Source organism: Cariama cristata, unplaced genomic scaffold (assembly GCF_000690535.1).
Source record: "Cariama cristata isolate BGI_N322 unplaced genomic scaffold, ASM69053v1 scaffold561, whole genome shotgun sequence".
Classification (NCBI taxonomy): Eukaryota; Metazoa; Chordata; class Aves; order Cariamiformes; family Cariamidae; genus Cariama; species Cariama cristata.
The window spans coordinates 30,230-43,516 of record NW_009597296.1 but is presented as its reverse complement, the minus strand read 5'-3'; the positions used below and the strand labels follow the sequence as shown (position 1 = coordinate 43,516).

At 43.2% G+C, this 13,287-nt stretch overlaps 1 protein-coding gene across 1 annotated transcript in view; it reads right to left on the bottom strand.

Moving 5' to 3' along the window:
• NCAM1 (neural cell adhesion molecule 1) overlaps positions 1–13,287 on the bottom strand; it is a gene marked incomplete at its 5' end in the record, with an annotated part of 61,454 nt that overhangs the window by 33,787 nt on the left and 14,380 nt on the right. Inside the window, 5 exons of the mRNA XM_009708796.1 lie at positions 6,294–6,425; positions 7,666–7,836; positions 8,559–8,655; positions 9,008–9,192; positions 9,787–9,937. Coding sequence (XP_009707098.1) covers positions 6,294–6,425; positions 7,666–7,836; positions 8,559–8,655; positions 9,008–9,192; positions 9,787–9,937 — 736 coding nt within the window. The remainder of the gene's footprint in view (positions 1–6,293; positions 6,426–7,665; positions 7,837–8,558; positions 8,656–9,007; positions 9,193–9,786; positions 9,938–13,287) is intronic.

Genomic DNA, 13,287 nt, shown 5'->3' with positions numbered 1-13,287 from the left:
CTAGCTTTTGCCCAACTATAGAAGACAAAGGAGCAAGGACTAATGAGAACTTACCCTCCTGATACACTGTTCTTTCTCACCTCCATGCACTAGGGCCAGAGTACAGCTACAGAGAAGGAAAAAAGATCTAACACCCCAATACATGGGGGGACCTTGAGAAATAAGGCAGTTTTGAGAGAAGCTGACAGACTGAAAACCCCTTGGGAAACCTGCTAAGCCCTCCAATCCCAAGAGCAAAGGCAGACTGTACAAGCCCTGAATACAAGGATTACCAGGACAGAAGGACAAAGAAGAATGTCTCTACTTCTAAAAGTCATGGCAAGAATGCAGCATGAGACACGAGTTGTGAGGGATTTCTCTATTATTCTATATAACACCTTTAAAAACAAAAGTATTGTCACTGTCATGTCTTCGTGACCAGGCAGAGAACTACACTTACAGAGAGGGGTAAATCGGACATCTTGAGAGGCTGGAGAGCAGCCTTGCAGAAAGAGATCTGGCGGTTTGAGCTGATGGCAAGCTGAACACGAGTCAACAGTGTGCCCTGGCAGCCAAAAGGGCCAACCGTGTCCTGGGGTGCATCAAGCACAGCATAGTGAGCCGGTCGAGGGGGGTGACTGTCCCACTCTACACTGCACAGTGTGGCCCCACCTCAAGTACTGTGTGCAACTTGGGGCAATTCAATAGAAGAAGGACATCAAATGATTAGAGTGTGTCCAGAGGATAGGGACCAAGATGGTGAAAGGCCTTGAGGGCAAGACTTAGAAGGAATGGCTGAGGACACTTGGCTTGTTCAGCTTGGAGAAGAGAAGGCTGAGGGGTGACCTCATCACAGTCTACACCTTCCTCAAGGGGGGCAGTGGAGGGGGAGGTGCTGATCTCCTCTCTCTGGTGACCAGCAATAGGACACAAGGACATGGAATGAAGCTGCATCAGGGGAAGTTCAGATTGCGCATTAGGAAAAGGTTCTTTACCGAGAGGGTGGTCGGTCACTGGAACAGGCTCCCCAGGGAAGTGGTCACGGCACCAAGCCTGTCAGAGTTCAGGGAGCATCTGGACAATACTCTTAGTCATATGGTTTAGTTTTAGGTAGTCTTGCAAGGAGCAGGGACTTGGACTCAATGATCCTTATGAGCCCCTTCCAACTTGAGATGTTCTATGATTCTGTGAATTCCTTTTCCTCCCATGGCAATAGCAGTGCTGCTGGTGTGAGGGGAGAACAGGATAGACCTTCGTGCGGTTTGCAGCCCAAATGTGATTATGCAGATTTAAAAAAATGATGAAGCAGGATATAAAGAAATTAGTTTTCTTCCACAGCTCCAGAAGGTGTCTTAGTAACAGGCTTAGGGAAGCACAAGCCATTCCCTGCTGATCATTTGAGTGTCTTCTGCTCTATTTAGCTGAGAAACTAAATTATTTATTTGCTGTGCTAAGTTGATTTCAGGAAATTTAGCTTCATACCACAAAAGCTGAGCATATCCCCATAAGATATCTCCAAGAATGGAACACAAGCTGATCAGAAACCTTAATGGCAAAGGCCAGTGACAACAATCACCTTTCACATGGACAGGGTTTCCCTCTCTCTCTCTCTCTCTGTGTGTGTGTCCAGCATACCTGGGAGCTGTCTGTGGCTTTTCTCTGTTCTGAAAACCAAACTATGCTTATAGGTTTGAAGTTTCAGTTTTCATTTGGGGGGGGGTGGGGGGGGGGGGGGGATTTTGTACATCTCTCTATATATATACACACAGAAAAGAAGGAAAACACCCAAGGATGTTAGGCAGACTGCACCACACTCAGTGAGGAGATGCATGCAGAGCAAAGTGGAACAAAGACAACAGCCTCTTCTACCGTACTCACTCTCTGCTAAACGGGAGGTGGGTGCAGCAGTATTTGCTAAAGAAAGAGAAAGGAAGGTGAAGAGGGGAGTTGATTCCTGTTAAATACTGCCAAAAGACAGAAAATTTAAAAAAAAAAATTGGTAAGATTTTGTCAGATCAAGCCTCTCTTGACATAGAGCTCAAGCAAAGTAAATGCACTTTGCCAGACCTACATTTTAGATCCTCTGTGAGTTCTTGCTATAAACCAACTTTCTCATAACACAGGATCACTGAACACACATCACTGTTCACCAGCATTCCCAGGGGTTCAAACCAATACCATTTAAGGCCAGCAGAGATGCTGGCCAGCACTGTGTGTATGGCAGCAAAGCACAGCCTACATGAGCACTGTTTTGCTGAAGGCCATTGCTAACTATCCTATTGCCAACTTAGGACCTGGTGGAATTTGGGTATTATTTTAGCATTTTGTTGGTTTGGTGGGTTTTTTTTACATCAAGGTATTCTGATATCAAAACCAAACACTCCATGCATACAGACACTCTTGTGATTTAACACGCATTTGGGTCCCACCTGCACAACAGTAAGAAACAGCTGGGGCTCAAAACTGTTCACAAGGTCTGTGTGCAGCCTTTGTTTGTCTTCAGATTTACAAGGAAAAGGAAATGCAGAAAAACAGCGAATTGTTGGGATGAAAATACAAACCCAGATCAAGTTAGACAGATATCCTCTCAACCTCACAATTCTTATCTGTGCTAGTACAGTACATCATTATCACTAATTACTTGTGCCTTCATGTGCCTCTAAGATAGAAAGAAACTACTTTTTGCTTATTGAGGAAAATTCAAAAAAATCAAAATAACTATGGACATATCCCAGCAAACATTAAAAAATGGTGTCAGTTTTTACATTCAAGTAGAAACTTTAAATAATAGGGCAAGAAAAACTAGTTGCTTTGGCTAGTCTGAAAATACAGCCTTGGCGGGTGTCAAAACACAGTTTTTATATTCTTTCCTGTAAAATTTCTGAAACATTTCTGTGATCTTCAAATCACACCAGACTAGGGGACACTCAACTTTTTCCTGATTTTGATTTCGCCCACAAACAGGTAAGATTGTGTGACTGGAATTCCAGCAGAGATGAAAAAAAGGCATTTCTGTTGTGCCAACAATCTCTTTACCATTGCTGCAACCCAGTTCATGATCTGAGATGGGCTTTGAGAAACCCAGAGAGCAAAGAAAGAATTAGAGAAATGAATGCTCAGAAGGATCACAGCTGCAAGGCATAAATGTGCTTGAAAGAGCATCAGCAGAATTTAATTTACAAATTAAAAAAATGCTATAGCCCACAAAGAATGAAAAAAGAAATGGAACTTACCCTAGAAAGCAGCAGAGTTAGGGACTACAGACTGATTGATAGCCGATTGCCACATTAAAAAAAAAGGCAAAAACTCTGCTACAAGTGTGATTTAATGTTCTTCAAAGCCACGTACCTGTCCCCAAGTGATGAACATGAGGTTTGGCAGACAGATCTGTCCATGTGGCTGAAACAAAGCTTTTAATGTTCTTTTTCCTCTCTTCTTAATTGGATCTTTTCTCTTTTCCTGCAGTACTGATCTGCACAGAGACTGAATACTAAGCCCTTGTCTCCCTTGTGTATCATTGACTACATCCAATTCAGAAGGGCCTACCAAATCATTTGCCTCAGAGTTGTAATACTAACCACAATTAAGTTCATATAAGGGATATATTACTTCTACTGAAATTAACAGGTTCCAAACAATTTTAGGCAACTAACTGCACATATGTTCTGAAAACGTGTCTCCCAGTTGCCTCTCTAACTACTGCAATTTGCAATTCTGTCTATCAATCTGTCCACTCATTCATCCATCTTGACTACCAATCCATTCCTCCTGTTAGTGGTCCACTAAGTCCAAGCTTTTGTATAATACAATCTTTAGGAAAAATGGCACAAGCATGATTGAAATTCTGTAATTGGAGGTTTTTTTGAAAAAAAAAAACAACTTTCCTTTTTTTACTTCAGCTTTAGAAATCTCAGAGAATGCAACAGCAGCTTCATAAAGCTTGCCCATGCAATCTTGGGAATAACAACAGTTCACCACAAGGACACATACTTTAATAAACAGAATAATGCTCACTTAGATAAAGAAGTTTCTTTTAGCTGCCATTGATTAACTCTAATTTGAAAGGCACAAAGCTATGGAGCGTATAATGTTTCACTGAACCCAACTGACAATTAAACATATCCATCAAATCTAACTCATTTTGCATTGGGAAGGGGGAAGCATGCATTTTTTAATTTAGTATAAGGTTTATTTATTTGAGTATACAATCTACACAAGTGCTGGAAGACTGTTCAAAGACTACTAACGGTAAGAAGTATTAGTGAGAACATGCAAAAATGTGAATTTTTTCCTGAAGTTTTTGCTCTCAAAATTGTGAAGATATTGAAAATTCTGAAGTTTTTGGTTGGCTCTTAATTGGTCTAAACCAGATCTGCAATTTAGCTAAAACTTTCTCCTGGTTTTTTTTTCCCTCCTGAATTATCTATATGTCATTAAAATTTGAAAATTTTTTATCAATTCATAAACATGAAGCCTTCCACTACTCCACTCTGTAGTCAACAAGCTAACTATTATTATTAGACAATCACTAAGTTAAATATTTGAATTGCATGCTTTAAAACAAAGACAAAGGTGTTAACCCCTAATTCTGTTCTAAAGAGAGCAGTATTACCTGTAGTAGCATGACTTTCTAGTGTCAGTCTTGTTAGGAAATGGACAGTACCAACTACTTCATTTCTAAAGACCCTGAGACGAAAAAGGTACTAGATTAAAAGCTAATATTATGTATGTTAGAGGAACACACTAGGAACATAAAAAGAGAGTGAAAGAAATGCAGAGAGGCACTTACGTGAGTGAGGGATGCCTGCAGTTTTTCCACGGATGGAACACAGACAAAAAGAAAAGACAGAGATAGACAAGAAAAAAAAAAAATATGTAGAAGTGGTGAGCAGTGGAGATAGAGAACATGGAGCTGGAAAATCAAAATACTACCAGCTGTCTCCCCCCTAGGGAGTGGGGTAGGTTACAGGAGTTATCACAACAGACTGGACATCAATTGTGAGGCCTGGCTTACTGCACAGGGCCTGGGATTTCCAAGCAACAAGGCATGTGTACTGTCCCATACTTCTCAGCAGTTCTGGTGAGGCAGAAGATGACAGACAAAATCAAGATCATACACAGCTCACAGAGCCTCAAAGCATGCACATACATGAGCTAGGAATATTGCTAGCTCTGAATTCAGGAGAAGGTCCTGCATAGTGGTTTCAGAAAAGCTATGAAATAGGTACACAAGTATGGGTGCAATGTTAGGAAGAAGAATAGGCTGTAGATCTAAATGCTAGGGGAACAGGAAAGAACCACCCCAGGGCTTGTGGGCAGTTTAATACAGATCCTAATACTTGGATGAGGCTGTGTACAAGGATAATGATTCATAATGATTCTATAGGTTGGATATTAGGAAGAACTTTTTCACTGTAAGAGTCGTTAGGCATTGGAACGGGCTCCTCAGGGAGGTGGTGGACTCACCATCCCTGGAGGTGTTAAAACAATGTTTAGATGCGGGGTTTCGAGACATGGTTTAGTGGGTTTAGCGGGCATGGTGGCATCGGGTATACGGTTGGACTTGATGATCTTTGAGGTCTCTTCCAACCATAATGATTCTATAATTCTATAACAGATCACCTCTCCCTGGCCTGCTTTTGTCGCATCTCCTCTACCCATTCCACACTTTTTTCTCCTCTTTCTCTCCTTCCTGTCTTGAATAACGCTGTCTTTTAATTGTCGCCTCCTCTGTTCCTTTTTGAACAGTAGGTAAAGCATTAGGCCACAGCAGAGCATCCTGCCACTGGAGTCGAAGATTACTCCAGTAAAGCAGACAAGAGGGTGTGGAAATCACCTTATGTGCTGCATGGACATCTTAAAGCAGTGATTTGCAACAAAGAGAAATCCCCCTCCCTCCCCTTCCTTCCACAGTTCACGGCCAGTCCTATGCTAAACCTCTTAATTTCCAATTTGCAAAAAAACCTGCCTTGTGACAATGACGTTACATTCTTTGTGACCAATGCCCTTCTGAACTCGTTGCTTTTTCTTATTAAAACTCTCCATCGCATTGCCCCATCTCTTTCACAATACAAAGTTTATACTAGTAACCCAGAGCACAAACTCATGCAAATAAAATAGTTCCTCTGCCTCCTACCTTCAAAGGAGATTTTTTTAATCAGTAATGAAATTCACTACAATCAAAAAGCACAACAAAAACAAAGGAGGCAGCAAGGTCTGCAAGAGAAGGTGTCATGCATGCATGGCAGAGATTCCCTGGAGAGATGCAAGGAGAAAGAACCACAGAAGCAGAGGGAGTTCTCAGTTTTACTTACGAACTGGTTGTGTCTTGAAGTCGGACGGCAGGCTAATCTCACCCACACCCTTGCCGTTGACCGCAGAGAGTCTCACAGAGTAGGTTGTTTCAGGTTTCAGGCCAGTGATAGTGATCATGCCCTCCACATTTGCTGTTGCAGAAACAAGGGAGGAAGAGCAAAGCAAGGCTCAGGCTTTAAGTCAACAATAAATGCCATGTTTCTATCATATACTTTTGCCATGCTCATCCCATGTAACAGAGCCCTCTTCTGGGCCCAGCTTCACATCAACAGAGCAAAGAGAAAGGTCAGAGCTACCACCTCTGTGTCAACCAGCTGATTAGAGAGGTATGCTGCCACAGCCTCCCTAGAGGGGATGTAGCAGACTTCGTGGTAGACACCAGAAGGCACCAGCTCTTGGCCTGTGCCAAGAAGCTCCCTGAAAAACGCCCTTCAAGACCACCATGTGGGGCTCTGACTGTAGCAGACATACCACCTCAAACTGCTCAGCTGTTGAGCTGCATGATCTAACTGAAAGCAAAGCCTTTAGCAGGAGAGAAACCCCTCTCTCTCTAACAATCTATAAGGAGGTCAGACACAACGTAAGAGATGGAAAGAACCTGCTGTAGGGTCATCGTGATATGAAGAAAGAAATAAACTGTATTTTTCCTGCACAGACACAAAGGGAGAAATGAGAAAAATAAACCTGACTCTAGCTATGATCACATCAGTCCAGTGGGGACCTAAAAGAAGAATTTCAGTTCCAGCCAGGATTGGCGGCAGGACATTCAGCGCCGAAATAGAAGTCTCCTCTTCATAGTCCTCCCAAATCAAAATTCCTTCGGTTTACTGGACTTAAGGATACATTCTAAGCAGTGTCTATTCCTACAGATTGCTATAACGAGACAGAGTATAATGGGAGTTAGACCTGCTTCTGGAATAGGAGGGTTTATGTTCCAAGGGGAACTGAAGGGTAACTAAAGGGGCTGACAGACAAGGCTTGAAAAGCTTCTGTAGGAAGCACACAGTCACTCCGCAGTCAGCAAGTGAAACCTCATTTGATACCAGGCACAGGGTTCTTCACCTTATTCAGATAGGGTGGTGCAAACAAGGAAGGGATATAGAGATGAACATAGTGCTGCAACACACACTACAGGCAGAGAAGGTTGGTGCCCTGTCACACATGTAGAGCTGTCAGCAGAGCAGGGCCCTCATTTCCAATTGAAAACTCAAGGTGTCACTGCAAAGCAAATGTTTAAGAACTCGTCTGAAGCCTTAATATAGGAGCTGAAATTGCAAAGCTATGGAACCTTCCACTCTGGCTTTCCCCTAAAGGCAAGAAAGTCTTTTGAGATGCAGGCAGGGGAGGTAAAATAATCTTTTATCATCCTACCTTCTCTTGCATCATACAACCTCGAATACCATTCTTTCTCGCCCAGTGCCCTCCACTCTGCTTTGTACTTGAGGATGGGCACTCCACCGGTAGCTTCAGGCTCATCAAACTCCACCTGGGCAGTACTGGAATAGGGCTCCACTCTGTCAATGGAAGGAGAGGACGGAGTATCTGGGGGAGGAAGGGAAAACAACCAGTGATACAGAAGACAGCAAGAAACAAGCTCCAGTGGCAATGAAAACAGAAAACTGGGAATATCAAACACATCCTTGTCATTGCTTCACAAAGGAGAGAAGGGTAGGCCTGAGGCTCCCCTCAGGAGACTTACAGTACCTCCTTCAAAAGAGGACAACCAGAGCAGAGTAGCAAGAGCATCCTGGATACTATTCCATCCCTACAGTCTCTTCCATAGGCCACTCCAAAACACAGCTTGACCATTCCTAAACCTGTCTCTATGGCAGCCCTGAGAGGACACCAGAGGCCCTTCCAGTCTGTCATGCAGACACTGGGCCTCTCACATTGGTACACAGTGCTCTGAGGTTTCTGTCTTGCACTACCTGTGCTATTAGGGATATTTTGCTGATTTTGAGAAGCACAAGTGCATGCACATGCACATATGCAATGGCTGTCAGAAATCAAAGATCACAGCTCTGTCAAAGTGTACTGGAAGTGCAGAAAAGGATGAGACCCTTCAGAAACAAGGAAACAGAGATACTGAGGATCTTGTTATCTACAACCCACCCCAACACAAAAATCTACAAACGGTCTCTTTGAAAGTAGAAGCTGGCTTTCCTGCCACCCCACCAACACAAACTAGAAAAGAACGGTCACTCTGTCACCTCAGCTCAAGGGCTGCAGACACATTTCCTTATCTCCCTGCCTGAGATGCTCACCTGCCTGCACAAGAATGAACTCTGAGGACTCCTGGCCAATGCGGTTCACAGCAGTGCAGTTATAGTTCCCAAAGTCATTTTCAGAGTCTGGTGTCACCTGTGGAAGGAAGGCTCATGCTCAGATCAGAAAACCCTTTTCACTCTTCCAATGCACTCTGCATTTTGCTGTGGAGAGAAACCAAATAAAGTACATGTGCTAACACTCTGAGGGCTGTTCACAGAGGGGGGAACTGCAGTGGGCAGAAAGTCAGAGGTAAGGAGGGAGTGATGTCTTCTATTACCTGATTTTCTTAGCATTTATGTGCCAGAAACACCACACTACTTCTTGTCAACAACACAACTGAGTCTGACAAGAGACTTAATTCCTTTAACATCAGGAACATAAATTATTTGATAGCACTGAACCTTCCTGGCTGCATATGCCTTCTCCCCTCTTTGCTTTTCCTCACCTCCAGATAGCTTGCTGATGGAGTGTTGTAGATCTTGATGTTGCTGTAGTTTGAACTGGGAAGCAGCTGTCCATCCCGGAACCAGGAGATGACAGCACTGGGGTAAGCAAATACCTCACAGGTGATGTTCACTTGATTCCCTTCCCAGGTATAGACAGCAACAGGGCCCTGAAGCTTGGGGGCATCTGAAAGACAGACACATTTGTGAAGGCAATTTGAGCCAGAAAAATCTCCTAAAGTAGCTCAGTTAGCCTCACTTTAAGGATCCCTTGGCTAGGGTCCAGTTTAACGTGGGGAAGGGAATCTAATGTAGGAAACAGGAACCGTCTTCTCATCTAGGGCGATGGGCAGTGTCTTTTGCTGAAGGATGTAAGAAGGAAACCTACTCAGTCCCAAAGGCTGCTCCTAACACAGTGTGGGAGGAGGAGCAGACAGCATGCCATGCATCTAGGGAAGTACATATCAGGAAGTTCTCCTAGGGAAGAACTCTGACGCACCCAACAAATGGGACTGCAGCAGATTCATGGCCCATAATCTTCCCAAGGTGCAAACAGTACCCCTGCTGGAGACAGCTAGAGCAAACATTTGCATGTATGCACACAGCAATATGTCTCCAACAAAATTATTTCAGATTGAGTTGCTTCCCATGCCCTCTACCTAAACCACACACATTTCCCTAGCCGCAGGTGCCTCAGTCTCATCACAGGAAAAGGAAATCAAAACAGCACCCCCTCTCTAAACACATGAAAACCCTCCCTGCCCCATCCTCCACCTCTTACACTGCACTTCAAGGTACATGGCTTGGGAGTCCTGCCCGATGGTGTTGCTGGCTGTGCATACATATTCTCCGGCATCTGTGTACTGAATTTCTTTGAGAGTCAGGGACGACACCCGGGCATGGCTACGTACTACGATGCGCCCATCCAGGGTCTGGCAGGAAAGGAAGAGAGAGTTAGAGGCTGAGCTCTTGAGCCTGTGGTGCAGACTAAAGGGATGGGAACAAATGCAAGTCTACCTCACACCAACCCTCCAGTGCTCAGTACTTCAAAAGTGATCACCTGAGGCCAGGTGAAATCATGGGCACAGAAAGGTATTTCTAAAAGCAACAAGAAGATTCCTTGTCACACAGGGCCAACTGCAGTGATTCAAAGCACTCAGAGGAAGGGGGGGAAAAAAAAAAAAAAAAAATCAAATGAAGGACCAAAGTATCAGATGGTAATACATGTCTGAGGACAGCTGGATAACGTCAAGCTTCTTCCCAGAATGAGAATTGCAGAGATCCATCTCTGGTTAAAAATTTTTGCCATCATGCTCTGATAGAAAACCTCTCCAATGGCTACTGTGTTTCAGCTCAGAGAATTCAGGCCTTCCTCTTCTCTCACTAATGCTTGTTTTATTTCAGTGTCCTTGAAATGGCATTAATAAGAACAGATCCAGGCCTCAAAGCTGAATCAGGCAAAATGAAAGCTCAGAACTTTCACCTGAACATGGCACTGAAGAGAACAAGGTACAGTGAACAGGGCAAGAAAACTATGTGACCCGTCTAGAGACAACCCCGCTTCAAGGTCTTGTGATGCTTCAAGAAAATTCTAGACCAATCTGCATTGGTTATATGCCAATTTAGAAATTGCTCCCACATGCAAGAAAGTGTGGAGATGTCAATAACAGAGAGACAGGAATGCAAAATCCAGGCTACAATCTGCTCAAAGGGACTGCAGCCACCCAGCAATCCCATTCCACATCACTTTTTTTTTTTTTTCCTCTCCAGTTTGTGACCTAAGCCTTAGTGCTCTCTCAATACATGAAGTGCATAAGGCCATGGACTCCTGCCTCCACCCTGGTGATTGTGCAAGCTGTTGCTGCTTGTGCTTCAGCTTGGATGCTTTAAAGCACCAACTCTCTCATCTAGTTTCCAAAGTGGCACAAGCACAAGTGAATAAATTAGGTACCCAGCAGGCCGTTCCTGCTGCTGCAGTTTGCCACACTTAATGCAATTAATGCTCCAAGAGCATTAATTTTCTTGGAACATACAGGACCTGTAGTAAGATTATGAGTAAAAACCCTGAGGATATTAAACAGCCAAATGCACTGAGCTGTAGCACAAAGTACATCTCTGGTATCTCAGGTAGCCAGATACTCTGGGCCTGAAGCCTGTTTCTGTTCTAAGCTAGTGGTCTCAATCTCTGAGACTGACGAAGTTTCTACAAGTAAATGTGATTACCTCTGTTACTTCTGAGTATTAGTTCCATTTGAGCTAGTAAACTTTCATACGCACAAAAATAGTATCCTTTGCTGACACAAAACTAGTATTATTTTTCTCCTCTCTTCTACCCTGCACACAGGTCTACTGCAAGCCCTGACCAACGCCACAAAGCTACAAACTCCACTCCCTCTCCTGTGCTTGGTCCCTCATGTTGTGGGGAACAGTTCTTTATTTAATGTACACATAGTGTTCTGTGCATAGTTTCCTAGAACCAGGGAATGATCCCTTAACACAACATTAGTCCACTGTGGTATCTTACACAACCATATTCTGCTTTTATCTTTCTTCACTGTCTGACTATATTGTTATCCTTTTGTCTGACTTGTGATTTGACTCCAAAACACAGTTTACTTCTGAAACCATTGCAGCAGCATCCATACATGTCAAGACTCCAGATCTGCAGATCTCCCAGCCTCTTTTAGCTCATGAGCTGGGTGAATATTCTAAATACTTGTCTCTGACCCCATTAGCAGGCAAGAGTCTAAACACGGCAAAATACCAGCACACGATCATCACAGCAAAGGTAATTTTACATCCGATCTCACCTGCCTTTTCCCCAATTTGTCAAGACCTAATACAAACAAAAGAGCGCTAGGCAGTCATAGTAAAATGATAACTTTACAAGTAATGCAACTGATTCTGAAGATGAAGCTCTGTTTCTTAATGCAAAAGGCACAAGTAAAGAAAAAGAAAGAACAGGAAAAACACTCCAATGAAGAGAAAAATGTCTACCCAAGAAAGCATGCTACTAGTTTTCTTTATTCATATTTCAGACCATCAGATGCTAACAATTCCTGGCTATTAGAGACATAGGTTAGGTAGAAACTTACAAGCCAGATGTAGACACTTATAATCCTTTTACCTAGCCTCTTTGTCTTCAAGGATTTTGGATAACAAAATGCTTCATAGTAATAAGGAGACAACCTAAGGGACACAGGCAATAACTCATGCCATAGCAACTGCCACTCTACAGAAAAGGGTATGGTTTTCTGTATCACCAATTACTACAACTTACCTCGAGATACATGCAGGTGTTTTTCTCCGAATTCTGACAATGCCATGTGGCACATAGCCGCTATATACAAAGCTGGCCTAGATTTCAATACTTCAGTGCCAAAGGGGAAGAGGAGAGACAAGTAGGAAATGCATTTAACCCCCTTCCCTGCACCTTCTGTATATTTCAGTCCTTTCACAAACACATATCCATGACTTAATTTCACACAGTCATATCTTGTCCTCATTTGCTTTCCACACAGTAGACATCATTACAAAACAGGACCCAGAAATCCTGACCGCAGCCACAAATTCCAGTGAAGGAAGACGAGTGGTTCTTCCTAGCTCTGTGCTTGCACTGCACTAACCAGAACTCACCTGCAGTTCTTAATATTTGTAAGGTTGCACTAATTTCCATTTACCAGAAAGACATCACCAGTTTGTGGTGTAAGTGAGGTGTCATTTTGCTTGTAACTGAGTTTTTTAGCACCTGTTGGTGATAATGCCATGGGGGGGGCAGGGGGGTGGGTGTTTAGTATATGCTGCTAATATGACTTTCAACAATTCTTCAGTATATACATAACCAGAATGGTGAACTGAGATATTAACATCATGGACTGTGCATAGTAAGTAGAGCTGACTCTGGTTTAGAGGAAGAAGCGGCCAACTGCAATTGTGCCTCCAAAGCAAGGAAAGCAAGATTTAGTACCCATATACGCTGCTATGACTTCAGCTCATACAGACTTCCTTGCTTTAAACTAGCCAATGCATTAGTAAGAGTGGAACACTTAACACCAAGTACTCGCTCAGCTTCCTGAGAACTGAACTCCCTGCTGCTGGGATACACTGCTGAAATACCCCATGCTAGCTATTTTGAAGATATGACTACACTAGCTGCAACAATAAACTTCAACAACATTCTCACAGAACCCCACTTGGATATTTTAAGATACAGACACAGTAAGAAATTTAGAGACAGCAGGCTTAATAGTATTAGTGGTCATATTAATAAAAAGTTTGAGAC